A 23,758-nucleotide genomic window follows, 5' to 3' on the forward strand; every position below is an offset into this window, starting at 1 on the left:
TAGTTGCACTATGATCTTACCGATGCGGTGAATCAGAACATCTGCTTCATTAGAGGTTTAGCGTTTTAGCTTCATTCAGCCTGTTATTCACCCACATAATCTAATGAAGCAGCAAAACCATGAAATATCAGATGATAAAAATAATTTTGCTCGTGTTCCAATATCATCTAAAAAAGGAAACAGAGAATGACAGAGGAGACCAATCGGCGCGGAGTATCAGCGCATCCTATTTTGGCATTTCAATAGAAATCTGCAACATACGGGTGACTCGCTGGCTCTGAAGCCAGCCCATAATCCACTACTGTTCCCACACACTGCTCTACAAAAGAGAGTGCTGTGAATACAAAGGTGCTTCAGTGGACTGAGGACAAATCTGCCTCATGTCAGAGCAGAGTTAGCTGACAGGAGCATTGCGTATGATTGGCAGCAGAACAAAGAAGAAAGTATGTTGAAGTCAACCAGGAGGGAAACAATACACACACACACACACACACACACACACGGCTGCGTGTTCATGCACAAACACACAATGCCTCTGTTTTGGATTTTCAGATTATTTTCCAACAGAAATATTGTCACACATCCAGCCTGACAGACGCGTTTCCTACCTCCAGGAGAGATGCTGCTTATTCCATTTGTTCTGAGGAGTCAGGTTTCGTTTCCTGCGGCCCATTGTCACCTCTGCCTCCGAAACATCTGGCAAAGAACATCTGGGCGTTTTCATCAGACCAAGTGTAGCTTGGTCTTTAGAGAAGATGACAGGATATCATTGAGTCAGACAGAGGTGGTTAATTGAACTCTTTAGAAATGTGTGAGTCTAAACTTGGTGAATCTTTGGATTAGACTGCCTTTAATTGTCTCTCTTACACAATTTCCCACAATAAAACACATCCACATACCAAAGACGCCGGTCTCTTTTATCCCTCCGAACCTCTGCATGGCTTTGATGGCCTTGGTCAGGGCCTCCTTGGTCTGAAGCTGCCCAGTCACTGGGTCAGGGGGTGGGAGGTAGCCAAACTTACTCAGCCAGTCCTGGAAGGGAAACAGCAGACAGAGTTCAAGAGTCCTGCCAAACATTCAAAGAGCTTCAAACATCTAAAAAGGTGCATGGCACTAACTATTTCATCGACACACAACATGACATTCAGGAGCTGGAGACATCTATCCATTCTTTTTTCTTGCAAAACCATCTTCAACTTTATAAATATTTCCCATTACACAATTCACCCAGATGACTCCATTTGTATGTGTCCGACCTGACTGATGGATGCAGGCATGCAGCTAATCTGCTACTTTTTATGTCCTCTTTCTTTCATTCTTTCAGCCTTTTCTTGCACATTGTTCGGTGTCCTTTTTCAGCCCTGCATTAATTTCTCTCAGCTCTGCCAAAGTCTCCTCCTTCCTCTTCATGATCTGAAAGTTAACTAGAGACGGCAGATTTTAAATAGGTTTTTGATCAGCACTCATTAAATGGGAGACACACGGATCGATACCGAGGCATCTCGTCCATAGCGACAAAAAAAATCCCATTATTCAACGACTTTGCTGACTGGCATTTGTTCCCTAATCTTTGCCTTTGCCCTCCTTTGGAATAATATTGGAAGAAATTGAATTGACCTGAAGCAACATCAGGCAAGATGAGAAACAACAATAATTTCCTGGGAGAGTTTCTAACAGTAAATCCAGGGGTACAAGGGGTGTAAGAGACCAAAGACATTAAAAGAAAAAAGGGAAGTTAAATTGACTCCATGAATCAAAAAAACAAACATTGTTATCCAAAGACTTCTCATTCTGGAAACTAGTTTTCAATTGTAGTTTATTATTCTATAAATATAACGTCAAGAAATTACATGAGGTAAGACACACTATCAGTCAGAATGAAAAGGTTCTAAAGCCACTCCCATTATACCCAGTCTCATTAGGAATATAAGACAGAAATAAAGTGCTTCTCTAAAAATCAAACCTTCAATCCCTCAAACTCACATGATCCCGTACTTCCTAAGTATTATGTACTTAACGAGCTCATCAGTAAACATAGTCCATCACTGCATCTACAAATGGAAGGTGACTCTGCCATGTGAACCACAAGCAGCATATCAACATCTCGGAGCTTGAGCTCATCAGCGATGGACTGACGCAAAGACAAACTGTGTCCTTTGGTCTGACAGCATCTGCTGGTCTGCGATCACCGCAGACTCAGCAAACGACAATGAGGACTAATGATCAATTCAACAAATGACACGACACTCCTTCCAGTTTCTCCAGGCAATAAATGCTCCAGCCAAAACGTTTGGCTGCCATTAGCTCAAAATTCAAAAGATTGAGCACATTTGTGTGACTTTGTAGAACAGAGACAGACAGCAATCAGATGCGGGCTGGCGCTGGCTAATGCTATGCTTAGTCAGTGGCTGAGGGCTAATAAGTGTGTATATTTTTAGGACAAGCCCGGTTCAACTTAGTCCTAACTGACTCGTTAGGAGCAGAGGAGGAATGATTTATGTTTGTGTGCTCCCACTTAAGGGTTTAATAAGTGGTTTGTCTAAACTGTTTAATTATGACTTGTCCTGATAGCCCATATCTCTTGCTCCAGACTTTATTCAACATGTTGTTTTTTTGTTGAAGAATATAATCCAGTATTTATCTGTAAATGCATACAAGTGTGCATTGTGTAAATTATGCAAATGCTGGAGGGAGAGCAAGACTCCTCTTCTCTGCAAGCAAAGTGTGCAAGTGATGGATTACATCTGCTCTGTTTCACACATTATTCACAAACTCAGTACATGAAACTTTTTTGTGGAGCCAGCAACTTATTTGAAGCCTGACATCGTAACTCATTTGGAAGGAAAGCTGTAAAGACCTGTCAAAGAGTTCAGTGACATGCTGAACGCTGCTGAATTATAGACAGGGATGTCACTGGGTTGAAGCGTGAGCAGATGTAGTTTAAAAAAAATAATTCTAACTCAAGTAGTCAGAGTTTAAAACTGCGAAACAAAGATAAAAGCAAAGCAAAGATAAGGAAATTGACTGCTGTTACAGTATAAAATAGCAAAATATAGCTCTTGTAGATAATGATAATAATGATGGCTGCGAAAAGAAAGGAAAGCAATTGCTAAGCGTAAATGTATTGGTGCTGTTGGCCTGGGATTTTAACCCTTGAAGTACAGACATAGAAAACAAAAGAAATACACATACAGTGTAAAATGGGAAAAATAACATCATTTGGAGTGTAAAACAAATCCTTCTTAAATATCAGACTAGTAAATCACTCTCTGCAAACTCTGACTGTTGAAAGATGATGTTGAATGTCCATGCGTTACCCTAATTAATCCCAATGGAGGAGCCTTTTTAAAGTCTTTGATGCCTCAATAATTGCGGCGAGGAAGCCGTGTTGTGCTCTGCATAAAATGAGACAGTGGACTCGTCTCTTGCGCCAGAGCTGCAAAGCAGAACTGAAGAACATATTGAATGGCACAGTGTAAAGTTCAAGCAATGCTTCAAGCAAGAAAAAAGCTAATTATTCATTCAGGAAGCTGAGTAAAGAAAAAAAAAAGAGACAGTTCCCTGTCCCCCCCCAAAATCACATCTTTAAGGTCATCTGAACTACCAGACAGAAAGATATTTATAGGTACCCTTATATGGTAGTGTGTGTTGCGGATGGACCTTGAGGGTGATGACCCATAACATAAGTTGATAAAGAATTTTTATTTTTGAGGATTTTTGCATAGTAAGAAGCACATTTTCAGAGTGTCCTTATATCCATGCAGTGAGCATCTAAACAAATAATGCAGCTGAGGTACAGCGGCATTCAACAAATGAAGGACGCCTCGGTTCAGTGCTAAGCCCTGCATACCTCCTGGTCCTTAGTTGCTCTCTGTTCCCTTTATTGATGGAAGTTACATTCAAAAATCTCAATTATCTCAAGTAGGTTGTGAAGAATGCTTGCAGAATTTTAATGGTGTTTGCTTTAAACTATTGTGTACTCCTCCAATGACATTGAAAACCAGTCCAAAGCTTCCCTGATTTTCCCTGATCTCTCACAGTTGGTCTTGTGTAAGCAGAGGAAAGTGTTTGAGCTTCCCAGTCACACGCGCTTCAAGGGCCACAACCCCAGTCAGTTAAATGTTGGGTGCTCAAGGAAAACATGTCAAGCTTGGCCAAAGGAGTGCCAGAGAATGATTTCAGATCTGAAGCCACCCGATGTATCAGATGAGGTAAAATATCATTTTCTTTTTAATGTTCAGTTCATTTATATGCCTAAAAATGTGTCCAAGTTTTACATGCTATTAAGCGAATGCAAATCAGCTTGGCATACAAAGAATTCTCTCTGAAGTCTTCTTTTAAGACGTTGTCTGAAAACTCCGACCATGAGAACCGTCAGACAGTTGAATGTACAACAGACACAGCGAGGCTACAATATTATGATATTTCTTGCTCAGCGCCAATGAGCTGCTGAAGGCTTTGTTGTATTCAAGATAGCCCGTTTGAAAATATAAATCATTTATTTTAATTAGTATAGCTTGTAAGAGCATTCTGGTTGTAAAGTGACTGTTGGTTAACAGTCACTTTACATTCACCAATTGCAGTCGAACGTCTTGAAGTCTTTTTTCAACCAGCTGCTATACGACAATACATTTTTCTATTAGCACACACAATTAAGCCAATGTTGGAAGAAACGTAAGATTTATTCAATCAAATGATTGAAATAACAGCAGCACTGCCATAATTCACAGATTAGCCTTGTTTTTATTTTATTTTATGAAATTCCTTTATTTCTGCCTCTATAGTAATTAAAATAGGTTCAAATCCATGTTTGAGAGAGCTCAAGTCACAATTTTTAAAATCCACGTTACTTCATCTTCCTGCTGGAGTTTTGCTTGCATGGAATATCATCAGGTGCAGAAACCCTCCTGCGCTCCACAATCACAATAATACCTGCAGCTGTGCATGCAATTAGTCTGAACAGCACTTCATTCCTGTCAATCAATCATCCATCCATCCATCCATCCATTTCCTTCCACTTTTCCAATTTTATGGGTCGCGGGAGTTGCTGGAGCCTATCCCAGCTTGATATGGGCGAGAGGCGGGAAACACCTCGGACGCATCGGGGCTCAGTGTGGGGCTATACAGAGACAGAGAATCATTCACACACACACACACACACACACACACAATTGAGTAATCAATTCATCGACATTGCATGTTTTTGGAGGTGGGAAGAAACCGGAGAAATCGGAGGAAACCCACGCAGACACAGGGAGAAACTTTGCACAGATGGGATTCAAACCTTGTACCTTCTTGTTGTGAGGCGACAGCCAGCACCATCACTACCACCATCCGCTCTGTCAATTAGTTGATATTTATTGTTAGCTCTAGAAGTTGTGGGACACAGGACTTTACTGATGCATTTACGTTACCATAGTGCAATACATAACGTGTGTGTGTTTGTTTCTTGCATGGCCCTCCGATGAAAGCTGGCGTCTCATCCGGGAGGTATCCCGTCTCTCCCTTGCAGTCAGCTGGGATAGGCTCCAGCAGACCCGTGACCCGCGAGGCAGATAAAGCGGCAGTAGACGAGACGATTGTGATTATCTCATCTACAAGAAAATGGATGGATGGATGGAATTTAAAGTAACTATTCTGTATCAGGAAATCAACAGCCTGAAACTCCCATCACCTGGGTGCCACTTTATCACTACACATGGGACTCTTAAAATAGTTTTTACAAGGAAAGACAATCCCTTTAAAAGGTGCAAGTGCAGTTTTCTTGTAACTGGTTTCTGTTTTCATTCAGCGTTTCTCACTGAAACACTCCATGAGTATCCCTGAAGTCTTAAAACCTTCTGAATATATTTGCTTCCTCATAAAACACATGCAAATGCTGTTTTTTAATAAACATGTTTACTTCTTTACTTTCCAGCAGATGGAACTTTATTAAAACATTGTAAAAAAAATATTTTTTATTTATATTACGGTACATTCAAAAAGAAGACATTCCCTTTGTCGTACACAGGTTCACACAGGTTTACTGTGTAACTGAGTTTTGGAGCAGGCATTACAGGGCTTGACTTACTTGCAGCATGAGCTGGAATATCTGGATGTGAAGGATAATTTATCTCCAAATACCTGAACTCTGGCCAATGTAATCCTTTCATACAGTTGGTCTGGAGGACATGAGATTCTACAAAAACCTCAGAAATATTCTGAGACTGAAAGACCAACAAATAGTCCTATCACAGAATTTTGCTGTGAGATCAAGCCAACCCGCACGAGAGCTGCTGGCGATGGGATGAGTGACTAAATGCTGCATTTCTGTACACAGCGAGTTGTCTAAGAAACAAAGCTTTTACATTAATAGTAAAGCTTCGCGTGTGAGATGTTGATTAATGTGGGCACATATTTGAAGTGCTGAATTGGCGTACAGCCACTGAAACGGGAGGGTCGAGACGGAGTCAGCGTGAGTTGAGCAGTTTGAAGAAGACAATCTTAAATCTCCCACCGAAGCCTCTTGTCAAATGAAGATGGGATGATATGAAGCTCAGAAGAAGGGGAAAAAACAGGACCTATAGCGCAAGACATTCAAAAGAATCCACATCCACGTTTCCTCACATAGGTCTCATCCAAAATTGATAAACAAAAAGTACTCCCTTTGCAGCAAACGTTGACAGTATCAAACATGGCCATCCTCGTACTGTTAGAAGATGTCATGATTGAAATGTGGGAGGATCAGAATACAAGTTCTTGAGGAAATATTTGAAATGAGCATTTTGCTCTCGAGCCTCTTTTCTGCATTATTGTATGATTTACAGTGGTTTCCTGTCTTTCCTCATGTAATATGCACTATAGGAGGAGACCACCTTACATCCAGGTCGATTCATGCAGTATACCTGCATCAACTCGGCATTTTTCTGGCTGTAACCTTTGCCTGTCAAAGCCATTAAAATTTGCTGATATTAAAAAAAATTCATGCAAAAAAATCAACTATTGCTGAGCTGTATTTTTAACTCCATGCAAAAACACTTAAGTCTGCCTTGCCACATTGCTAACATCATGTGAAAACCCCAAATTCTGCATAGCTATGTTGTCAGGTTTGCAGATGTGCTGCACAGCCAATTTGCTGGTTTGCTGTTGTTTAACTTTGACCTGCAAAAACAAACAACTGATTCTTGTATTTAAAAAGGAGGAGTCATTATTTTAACAGTATCACACAATATATCTTATTTTGTTTCTTCATTTTTCTATTGTAGATGTCTGTGCTATGAAATCATTTTTTTTAGTCTGCAAATCTGTACACACACACACACCAAGTGTGGTGTTTGCCGTAGCACCACAGCAACATCCCCCAAAGCAGAATCCGATTTGGCCCCTGTGCACACGGTCCACTCTGTTTCACAACAATTCCCTACTTAGACCGATGAACAGCTGCAGAGTCCCTCATCTTCTTCCTCACCGACAGGAAATGAGTCACTGGGAGAAATTTAACCTCTTGACCTCACAGACTCTCAAAGGGTCATGAAGTCGGACTGTCCAACATAGTGACCACATTGTCTCTCGCTTTATTTTGCTTTATTTTGATGCTGTCATCTTGCTACATAATGCCAATTAAGGATGAAGACTTCCCTTGCCTCTTGGGTACTCTGTGCTGATAATAAAGCATGGAGTCTTGTTTTTGCACGGAGGGATGGATGGGAGGGCCTAATTAGACTATATGCCATTTCAACTAAATACAAGATATTTAGTTTGGAAATTATGTCTGCAAAAATACACAAAAACAAGGAATGCCCCCCCCCCCCCCCCCCCACATTGCAGAGACTGTCTGCTCTATCTAGAGAGTTGCATTATGGGTTATGTGCGGCTTTAATTTTGCTAGGAATGCACATTACCGGGACTTCTGTTAATCTTGCATCTTTTAGAGTCAGTCAGCCTGAAATGTGATTTTGGAGCTCAGCATGTTTCGCTGTTACAGACATAAAAAAACATTTCAGAGTGCAAATGAATAAGAAGAAAATCACAATATCTTTACTGCAGAACTGGACTGGGAGCTGAACCAGCGGTCAAGAGCCGCAATATCAATGCCTGAAAAGCTACGCTAATATGGGATCATGTTGCAGTGAAAGCATTTTGATTTTACAACAGCAAATGCTTCAAGTAGATGCAGACTTCCACTAACTGAACATCTCAACCGTTTCAAAAAAGCATCATGACATGAGCAGTGGGATTTCTGAATGCACAACAAACAATCTAAAGAACCATGAAATTACTAGCATAGAAATAGTTTTTGTCTCAATTCAATGACATAAAAAGGCACCAAACACACATCAAACAGATGTAAATGCAGCGCATCCTTTGCTTCTTATGTTTCTATCCGCTGAATTCTTAATTCATTACATCCATGCATGCTGGCACAAATACTGTCATTTATTGAAGCCAGCTACAGCATCTAGCCCCCCAATTTGTATAGCCAGCTTACTCAGAGAGAGATGGTTTACTTTACGTATTACACTGGGATGAAGTTGGATCCGAGCAAAGGAAGCTTAAGTGCGTTTGACTGAGATGCTTCTGAAGCCGTTCCAATGGCATAACCCCAGTGTAAACGCAATCCACAGGAGAAATGAAGGATTTAGTCTCATTTGTGCAAAGAGATTAAATCAAAGAGGGAGAAAATACAATGAGAGAGATAGGGGGTGACATGCAGGCTGAATGACATGTTTAATCAAACTGAAAATTGAGACTGGATTGCCAGCCAATAAAAATAGAAGCTAGGATTAAGCGTGCGTAGAGAGCGTTCATCTGTGGCAATGCATTTTCCCCACCTTTAGTTTCTTTACTGCTATAAATGGAACATGATCTCTCCCTCCTGCTTATCTATGCATGTGACTATTTGGGATTAAAAACTTTTTTAATCTGCAATTGTTGAGATGTCTCGAGGTGGAGCTTAATTTAAAACCAGAAAAATTGTGTTCAGGGACACGGACAACCCCCCACGCCTTGTGAACTAACTGACGTGAATTTGGTATGAGTTTAATTGTATCCTAAAATGTAAAACATAGATTAATTGTATTTAATTAGTATAAGTGTATTAGAACTGACAACAAAGCTTTAATTATTTAAAAATTATAATAAAAAAAACACATCACAAAACTTGATGGCACACTGAAGAGTTGCACTCAGGTCAACCGACAAGATCTCTGTCGATCAAATATAACAGAATAAAAAAAACTTTTGGAATGTCTTTTGACAATAAAGCTTTCCATATAACGATTTTAGAGCAGATCACTGACATTTCTGCAGCTACACTTCTGCTAACTGATACTTGCCGCTTTTTAAATCTCCTGCTTTCGGGTTCCACACAAAACGCAACATTAGAATGTCGCACCTGTCCCGTCCAACCAGCTTATGGACTCGCTCTGTTTTATACTGGCAGGATATTTTGAACTGTTACAGTCGGTTCCCTTTTAACTATAGTGAATGGTTAAAATCAATCAGTGACCAATTTTTCGTTGCAGCATGTAGAACAACTGGATGTTTAAATCTGTCTGAATCCTTCACACCATCCCTTTCTTTTCATACTGTAATTTATCTGGCCCGGTTAACATAATTATATAATTCATCGTATATAATTCCCAGTCACGCAAAGCACTGATAGTGTTTTACGTGCATGTGATGCGGCTTCCATGACAAGTCGGCACAAATACATTAAAGAACATTCAACCAATAGTAAAACAGGATTAAGTATACATCATTTAAGATTGTTAGGTACTTCAATTGTATATTCAAATGTTATTTGACTTTATACTTTCCTCCATTGCATCTGAAAAGGAAAAGACTAGACAAGTGTATGCAGGAACGAGTGATCAAGGAGAAAAGAGATCACATAAAAGAAGTAATCCGCCTCATCAGTGCCTGCTGCTACCCAATACCACCCTGATTGATTAGCTGCTGATCTATGATGGACTTCTTAATCGCATCTCTTCAGGAAGTGTTTCACTTACGGGCCTGACTTTTTCAGAGTACGCACTATACATTTTGACAGATGTATTTATTCTGACAGTTTACAGTCAGTTTGACGTGTGGCTGTCAATCCAAGACATTTGGAAGGAAAATATGTCCTAATTTGAATGCTTGTGAGCACGAGAGTGTGACAAGGGGATTAAGATGTGACGGTAAGTGAATCATATAATCCCGAGTTTAGGAGCAGCTGTTTGAAAAGAGAGCCGAGTCCCAGCTCATGCCTGTTTCTGGAGGCAGCGGGGAGGAAGGAGGAGGAGAGGCAGAGGAAATGGCATAGAGGGAGGCGAGGCAAAAATAAGTCATGTAGAAATGAGCTAATAAGAGATAAAAAAAGAAGGGATGAAGTTGGACGGACAATGTGAATAGGGAAAGGTGGACACTACTGCTCCGTGTAGAAAAGAAACATAGGTATAGAGGTTGAAATGAATCAAATCATGGGTGAACTTTCCTTCATTAATGATTTGTAAAATGTTTCCTGATAAATGCTTACTCATCTGAAGTACCATTTGCCGTTGGCACAATTCCTTTCATCGATGCCAGCAGCGACTCGTCTCCGTTTAAGAAGCACCAGTGGGTTCTCGGGCTTATTCAAGTCCTGCGAGCTTTCTATTTTTCTCAGGGATGGGTCCATTTCAGTTAGAAATGTGGCAGCCTGATATTATTATGGTACGAATCCTTTACGGGAAAGGAAAAAAAGAAAATCATAATTTCTACAACTATATGACGGTTTAGGTTTCTGTGACAGTAAGAGGCAGTGAGGGAGGGATGATATAGCGACAGAGATGGGAAGGCGACACATGCCTTAAAGCTCCGTTAGAGATTAAAGATAAATAAACTGATGGAACTAATTAGAGCATTCTCCTGTAACTGGAGCTTAATGTAACCAGAACAAGTTTCAATGGCTCCATTCAGGGGAAAAAGCCAATGAAACTTCTATTAAGTTTCTCTTTCGGTGGGCGGTAATGTGGCTTGTCCCCCAGCCAAAACCTGCAAACACAAGGAATGAATAAAACTCAGCCAGCATCCCATGATAGCAAAGACAGGGGAGAAGGATGTGGGATACACTGGAGATATGTACAGTATAAATGGCCTATTCGTATGCAAATATACAATATTTTCATTCATCGATTCATTTTCATGTCCGCTTGATCCGCCTTGCGGGTCCCCTGGAGTCGAGAGGCGGGGTACACCCCGGAAGCGTCGCCAGTGCATTGCAGGGTACGTGACGCCATCCTTGAGAACCAGCCGTACGGGGACTCCTACGACTACAGCAGACTGTAAATGGTGCATTACTGTCACGTGTTTTGAGTATGGACTAAAAGAAAGTGGAACTAATTGCCAGTGGATGGAGATGCAGCTTATCTGCCTCCCACTCACTGCTTCATGGTCCTCCCTGACCCCCCCCCCCCCCCCCCCATCTAATTCTCCTCATTTCACTTAGATTAGACCTTCAGAGAAATGGGATCAGGAGCGCATCGCGATCTTGAAGTCGACTCTGCAGATGAGGATGCGTCCTTGTCGTCCGTTCCCTTTTCTCATCTTCTGCTCTGCTGCGAAGTGTTAAGGAATTGCAAATACGGCTGACAGACAAGCTATGAGGTCATTGTGCAACACACATACTGTTCTGCTCACACACACGCGCACGCACATGCACACACACACTTTGTGGTGAAGAAACTGACATGCACACATTTACCAACACACACGGAACCACATTTATTAAAAAATCTGCCAATTTCTGCAAGCAATTTCAGAGTAGCTCTTTGTTGCTTTTGAGTTTTCCTGCTCGTGCTATTAAATCAGTCTATTGGCAGCGGGGCTGAGTGCTATAGATTATTTTAGGCTTCAGCATGCGAGCCAGCGCAGCACCAGAAACCGCCGTAATTACAAGATCTGGTTGGTCCTTTGAATAGCGACGGTAACCAAAAACCTTGATCTGGCTGAAGACAAGAGGGAGAGGCGGGGCAGCCCGAGTTAAAAGTAGAACTGTCCACATGGAGTTGATTTGAGGTTTTCTATATGGGGAGCCTTGGAGTGGGCCTGCTAAAGTAATGAAGTCGGTTCAAACCAATGGAAAGAGACCATATCGCGTGCGGCTCTGTTGTGGCAAACAGCGCTCACTTGCCCACATGCAGTATTAAACCGATCACCGTTGTAAAATCAAACAACTGGGGAGGAGACTGTTCAAGTCATTGCACCGTTCTTTTAAACTGAAAAGCAAATAAACCGACAAGATCCAGCCTTGACTTCTTCAGAGGCGAGATAATTAATTAGGGAGAACAATCAGGGAGTCACGTTTCTTCTCACACACAAGCACAGAAGCCCATAAAAACTACGGAAAACAAAAAAAACATTTAATCGAGTTCCTTTGTCTGCAGGATCAACCTTCAGCCATGAATTCACCCAATTCTATTGGCTCCTTTCACTGCCTACAAATGAAGAGCTTAAACGTTGCAGCTGCCACACATTGGTCTTACACCCCCCCCACCCCACACACACTGCCCTGAAAACCAGTCAAGTGTTAGAGCCCATAAATTCTTTTTCAAAATGGCTTCTCTCTCTATAACAAACTGTGACAATCTCCAAAATTTACAACTCCCTGGAGACCCTGCGCCGTTAACAAAGCTGCAGTGGCAGATTGGAGGGGAGTGGATTGAAGGGCTGGTTGGTTGCCACGGTGTCTTCCTCTTCCTGAGGGGCAATGTGCTATTTATGACATGCTGAACTGTCTCTTGCGCTCTCTGTCAGTCACTCCATTCTGCAGTTTGTCATCTCCCACTTCACATCCCAATAAAAATGTCCTTTCCCCGGATATAAGCCCCGTGATACAGCGCTGGAGACAGAAATGTTACACGCCTTGATGGTAGCGAGACAGCGCTTTTGTGCTTTCAATTATCGGAAGTCATTAGTTAAAAGCAGTATCTTAACGGCGATAACATCAAGAGGGGAAGTCTGTACTACAAAAGAAGTCCTACGTTCAAGAAAATCTAGTCCTAACCTCATGTCTGACAGTCTTTAGTTGATGAATTCTCCTCTTTTTCATTTCATACCCCTTTTCTCGCCTTGGTGCATGACTTATTTTTAGAGCGATACCTCTGCTGCACTTTTCCTCGACTGTCACTTCATTCAGTCTTCTCTTTGAGCTCCCACTACTCCTAGACATCTGGGTTTAATCAGAAGATCTATGATGTGCACCTAGAAGAAAGTCTCCTATCTGAATTGGAAGAAGAAAGAAAATTGAGGGTGCCCCCTGGTGAGCCAGAGAGCTAACAGGGGGTCGTGGTCTTGGAGCTGAGGAGGCGAGCTGGTGGAAGGACAAGTATTACAATACCTCACAAGGAGACAGGGCTGGACGGAGATGTCCTTTTCATCAGACAGAAGACGTTTCTCATAGAAAAAAACTATAAAAGGAAATCAGAATTCTAAACAGATGAGACAGGGTGTGGTTCCCTTCAGACATCATCACACCAACAATGACAGAATCGAAACGTTCCACATTGGAACAGACGATGCTGCATATTCCTCAATGTAAGATGCTGCACAATTAAACCAGGATTGATTCCAATTTGATGAACAGCTGTTCTAATTTAACTTCCTTGGGATAGCTGCTTCCAAAGGTGAATAGAAAAGCTCAGTTGTTCTGTATACTAAACGACCACCAGGAGTAACAATCGCACAGAGCAGAAAACACGGAGTCGATTGCATTTGAGATGTTATGTAGCGGTTCACGAAAATGCTGATACTGCAAACTGGTGCTCTGCAGTGATAAACTGGTGCTCTGCAGTGATATAACTAGGCAAGATAACAGCCAAACTGGAACTCAGAAGATATGTGTGGCTAGTTAATTTAGAACACAGCATGGAGACATTTGGAAGAGACTGTGCTCCAGTTCGACTAAAACCCAGGAAGGTGACTCTGAAGTGCGGTGGGACCTAGGAGCAATGGAGCCTGAGATCAAGACATGCGTCGCTCTGTGGGCAGACGTTTGTTTCTGTGGATCGACGCCCAAATGCACAGCAGACGCGAACACAACTGGGCGCACAGGACGGGAGAAACCTTTCAAACCCTAACAACCAATTATCCACCTTCTCTCAACAGCTGAGAGTCATATCATCAAAGCAGCAGAAGCCTTATTTAAGAGTCAGTCAGGCAGTCACAGGGGAGGGGCGGGTCCCTGGACGGGCCGCCACCTGTCCTTCTGGCTTTCTAACTCCCTCGGGATACCTAAATCCCTTTTGCAGCAAATGAGCAACCTGAGTGCCAACTCACCCAGAGACGACTGTTAACCGAGGTAAAGGCAGTAACCTCTGACCGGAGCGGAAACCGTTACGCCATTAACTGTTTGGCTGATGTTCAGGAAATTACTCAGAAACTGTTTTGATAATTAGTGAATTAATTTGAGTCACTTTGGGGTGTGTTGATGCAAATTGAGAGTTACAGGATGGGAGGATTTGCACACATTAGAAGATGGCTGCTCAAAGAAACTAGAGGGGATAAAACGACTAATCAATCAATCAATCTTTACCATCTAATTCTTCCTTCCACAAGAGTGAAGGAACCTTTAAAAATATCCTGGATTCAGTTCCTCGACAGGATTATTGACCTTTGATCTGAATCTCAACTAGAAATGCATATATTCTCCATCCTTGTATGAACGTTTTTAAACAAAAACATGTTTTCATAGCATTTAGCTCTATAGGACAGACAGACAGAAATACAGACAGACAAATAACACAGTGCTGTGGAGTGTAAGTTTGTTCCTGGCAAAGAAAATAATGAATTGTAACTGATTTACTTCTTAAAGCCCTCTTTAGGGCAGTTTCTGCTCATTCTTCTGGTTTGTAGGTTCATAAAAAAGTGAGAGGCTGCTCCCCAGCAGAGGAACTGCAGCTCACATACGTCTCTTGTGCCTGATTTGGACACCTTAAAGGATTGTTCTCACAATAGTTGGTGAGCCAAAACAGGAGCGGAGCAGCAATGAATAGACTCATTGCACAGCAGACATTTAAACTTGTCGCAGCAGGAGAAACAACAGAAGCCTTAATGACGGCAACAAAGCCTCAGTTTCAAGTGTCGTGGGCTGCTGTGCACAATAGTGCACACAATAACAAGTCGTCCTCTAATTGGAATGCAGCTATCTTTAATGCACCTGTGAGTTTCCCGCTATGACGAGCCAAAAACGCTCCTGTGCAATCAGCCCATTCTGCGCTCACACTCAATGGTAAATGCGGTTTTATGCAGGTTTGTTGAGGACAGACGTATCAGGCAGGTGATGAGGGCAACTCTTTGGCTTGGTATCTGGGGTTTGATGAGCGGAGCAGCTGCAGACAAAACAGTGACTGTTGAGACACCATCCTAATTAATTGTTTGCTTCAATGACTCCAATGTCACAGTTCATTTGCTTTAATCTCCACCTTTGTGCTTTTCCCAACTCGTGTGCTTTTCCTATGCTGTAATTCCATTTGGCCTGCAGGCGACACGCCGGTGCTTTCCTTTAAGTTCTGCAGCAAACAGATGCGACCGGCGTTCACACCATTTGTGAAACCAATTTGATGTTTAATCATGATATGTTAAACTTTCACCCGTAAGGTAAATTAAAGTAACAAAATTCAATTTGTGTTACATATAAAACGTAACTGCTAACCTAAGCCAAACCACAATCTTTTTCTAAACACCATTTTTGTGACCCAAAGCTCTGAAACTTTCATTCAAAATATGACAAGTCCTCGTTTCAATGTCATTAATGTATATTCAATGTAACATTTTCACAAAGATGTGAACATATGTCTACATGTTTACATTCAACAGCAGCTCTTTCAGATTCAGCAACATGAATGCAGCATCATGGGTAGTTTACGCAGGGCATTGTACATCATATTTCACAAAGGAATAAAAAAAAGAAAAGAAAAGAAAAGGCATTAGAGTAATGGGGGCCGTGCCCAGACTGTGTCTAGCAACGCCCCTGAGGTCAACTGACTATTGATCAACCCTCCGCGTATTAATGGAAGGACTGACCTGACACCTACGCAGAAAAAAGGGCTTGGAAGGTTTCCCACCGCCTGCAATTTGAAAAGTGAGATTCTGTAGTGTTTATATAGATTTTGCATGGTTTAAACTTTAAAATATGTAATCTTGTTAATAAAATAGTTGCAAACTGATTTTCTATTTTTTTTTATTCGCTCACAAGTTCTGCTGTTTATCTCGTTTGCCTTTAATGACGCACATGCGCTTAACTGTTTAAACTTTGGGTCAGAGAGGGAAATTACTGCGTGAAATGGATAACCAAAAAGTAAAGCCTGCTTCCCTTTCAATATTGCACAACTATGTCAGCATGCTGTCTGTGGTGAAGGTCGTCATGTCGCCAAGGCAAATACAGACATGTATTTATTGCAAGTCATTACTAATCCACATTCATTCTATGGACAACAATTATGTTTTTCCATCAACAGCACCGGGGTACCATCGATTTGGACTGCTGCGAGATGTGAAATGCTAATGAAGTGTGGTGAGGATAATAATTTGCCTTCATTCAAAAGTAGAGAAAACCGCATGAACAGTAGAAAAATACGCCACTGTCAACCAAGAGGGGGTGTCAAGTGGGAAAAGGCATGTCCAGAAGTAATAATAACCAGGAATGTCCTGATCCATATGTGGAAAGGGATTAGAAAAAAAAGTAAAAAATTAAAATGAATAAAACTTACCACTCCGGTGTCCAGCTGCTCTGTAGCCCGAGAAGGAGCCGCTCCAGTCAGAGGTAAAAAGCACAAAATCAGCAGCAGCAGCAGCATCTCCGGAGAATTATTCCTCATCCACTTGTGCACAAGCACAGAAGTCCTGTTGCCCTATGACAGGCTGATCCTGCAGGGCGCACACGCCGAGCCGGACGGCAGCATCCGCTGGATAAATCACACACCGACACACGCGTAAAATGCGCCCGCATAAGTCTCCCTCACTGCTGCGCGCAAACACATAAAACGCATTAAAACCAGGATTCACAAGTTTGTTTCAAAGAAATGTGTGAATTCTGGTCCGGGTCTGTATCAAGTCCGTCAGAGGTGAAATCCTTGCAGCAGGACGTGCGCGATTCCGTTGGCTCAGTCTTGACGAGTGGAATACCAGAACAGCTGCGCGCGGTTTGGTCCCGACTCCAAGCAGCGGCACCGACCGCGTCTTGACGCACACATCGCCAGAGTGAAAGAAGATTTGCTCAAAAGGATTCAGGGGACCGGAGGAAGTGCGAGAGGGGGGCGATGAGGGGGCGATGAGGGGGCGATGATGGGGCAATGAGGTGGCGATGAGGGAGGGGGGCGGGTTAATGCCGTTCGAGCCCACTTTTACGCCACAGAATTTTCATGACGCGCGTAATTTGAGCGTCTCGAGGGTGGAAGTCAGAGGCACAAAGGACAATTTGTCAATTTTGTCAAGTGTTGCTCTATTATCGTCAGGATTACACGATAAATATGACGCTCAGGGGCTTTCTACTGAGAAAAGGCCTCAGTAAAATATTACATTTTAACATTAGAAATCCATTTATGGATTAAAAAGATACCAAAAACAATGTAGAACCTTTTGATGATGATGATCCAGATCACCATGTGGACGGTGTAGATCCAGTTAGGAGGGGAATGAGCTGCTTGGTGGAGGTCTGCGCTCTGAATGTTTTTGTGGTTCTTTGTAGTTTTCCCACCTCTGAAAAATGCAGCAGAAATGCACACCATAACATTGTGGCGATATCTAATAATTTAAAATCACAGCCATTTGTGAGTTGCAGTTAAGTTGAATGACCTACAGCTACTTTTAAATGTAAAAAGCCCTTGAGTGAGGAAGCATGCTCCTCTTCATTCTATGACAGTGTTTCGGGTGTCATCCGTTGAAAAGCCAATGGCAAGGGTTCAAGAAAGGGAGTCTTCTTCGTTTTTTGTTGTCAAACACTGAATGAATCCTTCAGTCCACCAACTAAATGTTTGCCCTTTCGTCCCATTACCAAAAAAAGAAATCTCAGAATCTCAGATGAAAGGCCATTCAGTTATTTTTCAACCAAAGCATTAGGTCAGCATAAAACACACACGTTCTGTCACCACTTAAGGATCATGCCACTCAAATCTAAATCTTTCAGAAAGCAGAGGCAAATGAAGCCCTGATACTGCACTAATAATGCAGACCTTCAAACAGAATTTCGGCATGACGCATTCATAGACTCAAATTGCACATGGTTAAATATACACTTAAGCAGAAAATAGAACGCTTAAGTTGAGAAACTGCACATGTCTCTGAAATGCAAATACATTTTATTTTGTACTCATTACACTTCTATTTTCGCCATATAAAAACAAAAAACATCAGAGGAATACACAAAACAATTTGCTGAGCTGCAGAGATAATTACAACAAGAAATAATTGTATAATCCGCTGCGTTCTTCTGTTCTTCTTCTGTTGAGAGGTTACTGTACTTTTTTTTTCTACAATTTTTGTTGCGTTTCATAATGTTAAAATCCAGCAAATAATGAAGGGACATGCACGGATCGGTTTGAGCTACAGGTATTAACCATTTAATAGACCTAGCTGATTGGGTGATATTGGTGCATGTGGTGTTTATTCTAAATTCACACAAGCATACAAATACTCACAATTTCTTCCTTACATCTCTTACAGCAAAAATATGAAAAAAATGCTCCTTTTTTTCTCTCTTAGTGCTTCACAACATAACAACTTCCAGTCCAATTCAGACTTGTGTAGCCACAACACTAGGTAATGAGAATATCTGCTGAATGACTCTTCAGTTGCTCCGTTTTGTATTAGCAAAAGGTTGAAACGTCTCTTTACTCACCTCAGTCTGCTTGACACATTTTACCTGGAGTGTTTTACCATTTTGGAGAGCTATTTTCTCAGCAAAATAAATACTATTTCATTTAAACCCGCTGCCCAGTGTGCACTTGGACTGAATGGATTTTTTATGGTCGGCTATATTGTAGAACACATCTTAATCTTTGTTGATGCAAATGTTAACACCAAAGACTGCTGAGTTACTACTATTTGTATTTTATATTGTACCTAAGCACCAAACGGAGCAGCACTCCTAATCTCGTTGTAGCCACTATGCAATGACAATAAAGGCTTTCTATTCTAAAAGGTCGAAAAGTAGATGATTGTCAATTTCTTTTTTACCATTGCATAAAATCAATCGGAGGAGGAGTGTTTTTGTGTGACTTAATGAACTGTTGTTTGAACATGACTGCTCGTAGATTTTAAAGTCAACAGCATTAATTCCATCTTTATGCTCTATTCTGCAGGTAATAAATGCACATAGACAAAGCATCTTATTTCATACTGTGAGCTTGGATAATGAGAAAATGAGGAGAATGGCAACAACCCAACATAATTACATCGTCTGTTTAATACAGAAAATACAATCTCTGGTGTTTCAACTGGTACCAGTTACAATAGATCATCATTAGCAGGAACCAGCATGGAGTGGCATCCCTTTATATGACAATAATCCACCTAATTACATTCATGTCTGACCAAATCATTTGGCAGAGCCAAACTTGGCATATCTGAATTCCCTCCCATATGCTCTCCATTTTTTGAGAAAACTGGAGATAATATCTTCTTTTATATAAATAAACCTTTCAGTCATCCATGCATAAACAACAATGCATATCTCTTTGCCACTTTCTGCTCCTTCCTGACAAGCTTCTGCCCCTCTGGTAGAGTGGTGACAAGAGAAAGACACCCCTTTTTCTCTTTCAAAATAATACCGGTTGTGTTTAACACACACTCTTACTTCCCCTGAGACATGCCGCAATGGATAAATAGTATACAAACTTCAATTCTGTAAATGCAAATATTCACCCTAGGGTAAAACATTTAGCCTGCAGGGTGTAAAAAGAATGTTTCCTACATCCAATATTTAAAGTTTGTTGGCCTTGGCAGTATCCCTATGGAAAGTATATATAAAATGGTAAAGGATAAATGATAATTCATCAATCTCTCATATGTGTCGCTCTCTCCACAATCCCTTCCACACGTCTTTCTCCCTCCTCCTTCCTCCCAAAGTCTCCCTCTCCTAATCCTTCTGTCACAGACTCACAGACTTTGATGCCCACTTGCAGTCCTCGACGGCTCGGGGCTGCCCCGCCGTGAAATCTTCGGTGGTTGCATTTGAAGACACTCTCACATTTTCAAACCTTTATGCTCACTTTCTGTGAGTAGAAATTGCTCGAGGACATGATCCATAATTCATATGATTGTGTCTTTCAAAACTGGGACTATAGGAAGAGACCGGAAGTCTTGAAAAGCATCTCTGTGGATGACGTCAGTCATCAGCACCATTCAGACAGACAGAGGTTAGATTCAGGCCTGTTACCCTGTTATCTCCAATTCACGCACGCTGCATCTTTTTGGTGGTGCAACATTTTCCGATAGAATTAATGATGCCGTGGCAACAGGACGGCAGTACAACGACAGCAGATGACCAATAAACTGGAGAAATAAAATATATCAGCTCTTATGTTTGCTGTTGCATCAAATTCACACACACACACTTTCGGGGTTATACCCTGCCTCTCACCCATAGAAAAGCTGGGATAGGCTCCAGCAACACCGGTGACCCGTAATACGGATAAAGCGGACATAAAAATGATTTGATGAACAATTTGTTTTTTTGATTTGCATAGATATAGGTCATTTATACTGTACAGTATATAAATGGCCTATATCTATGCAAATCCCCCCCCCCCCAAAACAAAATGTACGTACTCACGCACAACTCCGCTGCCAGTGCATTCAGCTCATTGTAACAGCACTTTCTTCTAAATACATGCTTTTAAATTTTGGAAAGCCCGTCGTAACTCGGAGTCGCCGTGAAATGAGTACATCGATAAGTGAGGGCCACCTGTAATTCAAAAACAACTTCCATCATATACATTTGTAGTCCCCAGAGGATGATCCTTGACTTTTAGACCACCATGAGATGCTTCTGTTTTTTATGGAAATGCCTGCCAAGAATCCATGAAGGAATCCGTGACTAGTTAGACAGTCATCATACGCTTACCTGCCGGCTGCAGAATCATAGTGTTGATGAATTGTCAGTGACACCCTTTTGCCTGTAAGATGTGAAAAATCTTGTTTTACTTGCTGCAGTTTGGAGGTGAAAGTAATGCGCTGGGGGCTCTGGCATGTTTGTTCCAGTTTGAGCTCACTCACTGCTGGCAAACACGTCAGCTCCATGCAGCTCTCCCAGTTCTCTGAGGACAGTTTTGTAAAAATATTTAAATTAGATTTTTCTTGCTGAAAACCAAAGTTTCTGGCTAATTAGCTTTACAGCACCTGAGGAAGCATGACATCACTTCTCAGCTAGTTGGTCTACAACAGCCTGGAAAAACCTATGGTGGGATTCTATCGGAATTAACCCTGAAATCACTCAACCCCTCTTTTCAGCATGAGCGCTGTATTTGGTGTCTTTATCCTCAGGGGTTTGATTGTGCCACCTGTTGACGGTGACATCACGTGCATAACCTCCAAGCTGATCCCTGCTCCGGACCACTTTGTTACAGTTACACCCGCAGCTGTGAGGACATTCCTTTTTAAAGGGGAGGGTATAAATAGGCAATCTGGACATTCATACCATAAACAGGAAGCAGTCACCACACCAGCCTATAAAGACATTCTGCTCACGTAGCTGTGTCCGATTATACGCCTCGTCAAAACAAATAATCAAAGTAAATTTCACTGCTACCACCAAAAAGATAGATATTCTATTATTTATGCCCTATTTGTAAATTTTTATTTTTATTTCCTTTCATGTCGTCTTTAATTACTGTATTTTAGTTATTTCTTTTTGCACACTGACAGGTAAGTTTAATAGTTTAGTGTGTTTGTGTTTCATGAGGCCCATGATGCTTTTTTAAGATTTTGACTCTCTCTATCACAGTTATGTAAAGTAGACATGTTGCTCTTTAATTCCATCAAGTATATGTGGCAAAGTTGAACTGAATATGAAGATACTGTTTTACATTTTACGGTTGTTGTAGAGCAAGATCCAATAGGTCCCTATGTGTGTAACGAGGAATGAGGTTACGAGGCATAGACGTAAAGAAGGTAGAGGACTTCAGGTACCTCGGGTCAACAGTGCAGAGTGATGGAGAGACCGTGGAACGGAGGTGAAGAACCATGTGCAGGCAGGATGGAACGGGTGGCGGAAAGTATCAGGCTGTGATAGGAGAGTGTCATTGAGGATGAAGGGAAAGGTCTAGAGAGTGGTGAGGACAGGCATGATGGACGGCTTAGAGAGTGGCTCTGAGGAAAAGACAGGAGGCGGAGCTAGAAGTGGCGGAGATGAAGATGCTGAGGTTCTCCTTGGGGGTGAGCAGGTTGGACAGGATTAGAAATGAGGCAATAAGAGGGACGGTGAAGGTTAGAAGTTTTGGAGACAACCCTTTGGAGTTTTGAAAAACAGGTTCACAACAACAGGCAGGGTGTTCCCTCCATCACCCTCCCATTAATTTATCATCACATTAATCCAATTACCGTAGTCTAAAATGTATTCATAGCAGTACAATATATTATTCATTATGGGATACATTTGATGTGAACGAACAGAGGAGGTTTCAGTTATGCTGCTGCGATAGTCATCTTTAATTCAAGAATCACTCGTATGGTTTCGATTCACATGCAACACGCGCTGCTTGGTGTTTGCTGACGAGAGGTTCTGCATGTGCAAAATGCATATTGATCTCAAACCATATCTATGATTTGTGGCAATAATGATATTAGAACCTTAATTGAATCTGCACTGCAGCATAATGAAAAGAGATAAGGCGTCTGAAAGAGGACAACATGGAGGCAGACAACATCGTGTTAGAAGGTTCAGCGCTCAACATCCTCTTCGCCGTTGTTCTCTTAAGTGTGAAACGGGCAACGCTGGATTGTGGAGTGAGGTTTTTGCGTGGAAAAAATACCCAGCTTCCTTCCGTCTATGTTCAACTCAGACTGAGGCGTAATCCCAACGGTTCCTCCTGCGCAGAACATCTGAAGGAGTTGCATCCTAGGCTGAAGGAGATTCTCAAACTCTTCCTACGGCTCCTCTACACATGCCCAGAGGTGATTCTTTTGATCCTGTGTCCATTGTTTTCTCAGGGTCGGTGACCTGGAAGATTATAAAGAGGGAATGTAGCCAATAAATAATGCATCATGGAGCCCATGTTGGAGTCATTCTGCTATCCTCTTACTTAACTCCTTACTTATTATGAGCTTTTCATCTCTTCATACATCCTGCCGGGGCGTCACCTGTCAGGCTGAGAATCTGCATCCTGCATCACGCTAAGCAGCCTTGTGTTTTTAGATGGTTAAAAAAAAGAGAGAGATTAAATGTTTTTTACACGATTTCATGTGCGTAATTTGGCAGGAATATTTTTTTATTTATTAATGTGATGATCAAAATAGTTTTCTGAAAATAACTTCTTGAAATGAGTTCACCACAGATATAAATGTTGAGGTACAACTTTTAAGAAAACTCAAACTGCTGATTATATTCAGACTCTTTTTCAGATGCTGCTTTCAAATGATGATTACATTTGGATCTCTCTATTATTTCTTGACTTGTGCTGTAATTAATATAAAAAAAAAATACATTATTATCCCTTATGTTATGTTAAGGGTCAATTTGACCCGTTTCAGTTTTCGTGTTGACCAAAGTACTGGTTATCCTTTATTTTTCGTCATAAAATTTCGTGACTTTTCCTCATCTTGG

At 41.5% G+C, this 23,758-nt stretch overlaps 1 protein-coding gene across 1 annotated transcript in view; it reads right to left on the reverse strand.

The window, feature by feature from the left end:
- The window catches only part of LOC137908444 (matrix metalloproteinase-17-like), a 43,567-nt gene extending 26,732 nt beyond the window's left edge, over positions 1-16,835 (reverse strand). The window contains exons 1-3 of the mRNA XM_068752848.1: positions 16,710-16,835; positions 900-1,032; positions 609-744 (exon numbers count right to left, since the gene is read on the reverse strand). Coding sequence (XP_068608949.1) covers positions 609-744; positions 900-1,032; positions 16,710-16,817 — 377 coding nt within the window. The 5' untranslated portion in view covers positions 16,818-16,835. The remainder of the gene's footprint in view (positions 1-608; positions 745-899; positions 1,033-16,709) is intronic.
- Between the last annotated feature and the right edge of the window lie 6,923 nt (positions 16,836-23,758).

The sequence above is a fragment of the Brachionichthys hirsutus genome, chromosome 19 (assembly GCF_040956055.1).
Source record: "Brachionichthys hirsutus isolate HB-005 chromosome 19, CSIRO-AGI_Bhir_v1, whole genome shotgun sequence".
NCBI lineage: Eukaryota > Metazoa > Chordata > Actinopteri > Lophiiformes > Brachionichthyidae > Brachionichthys > Brachionichthys hirsutus.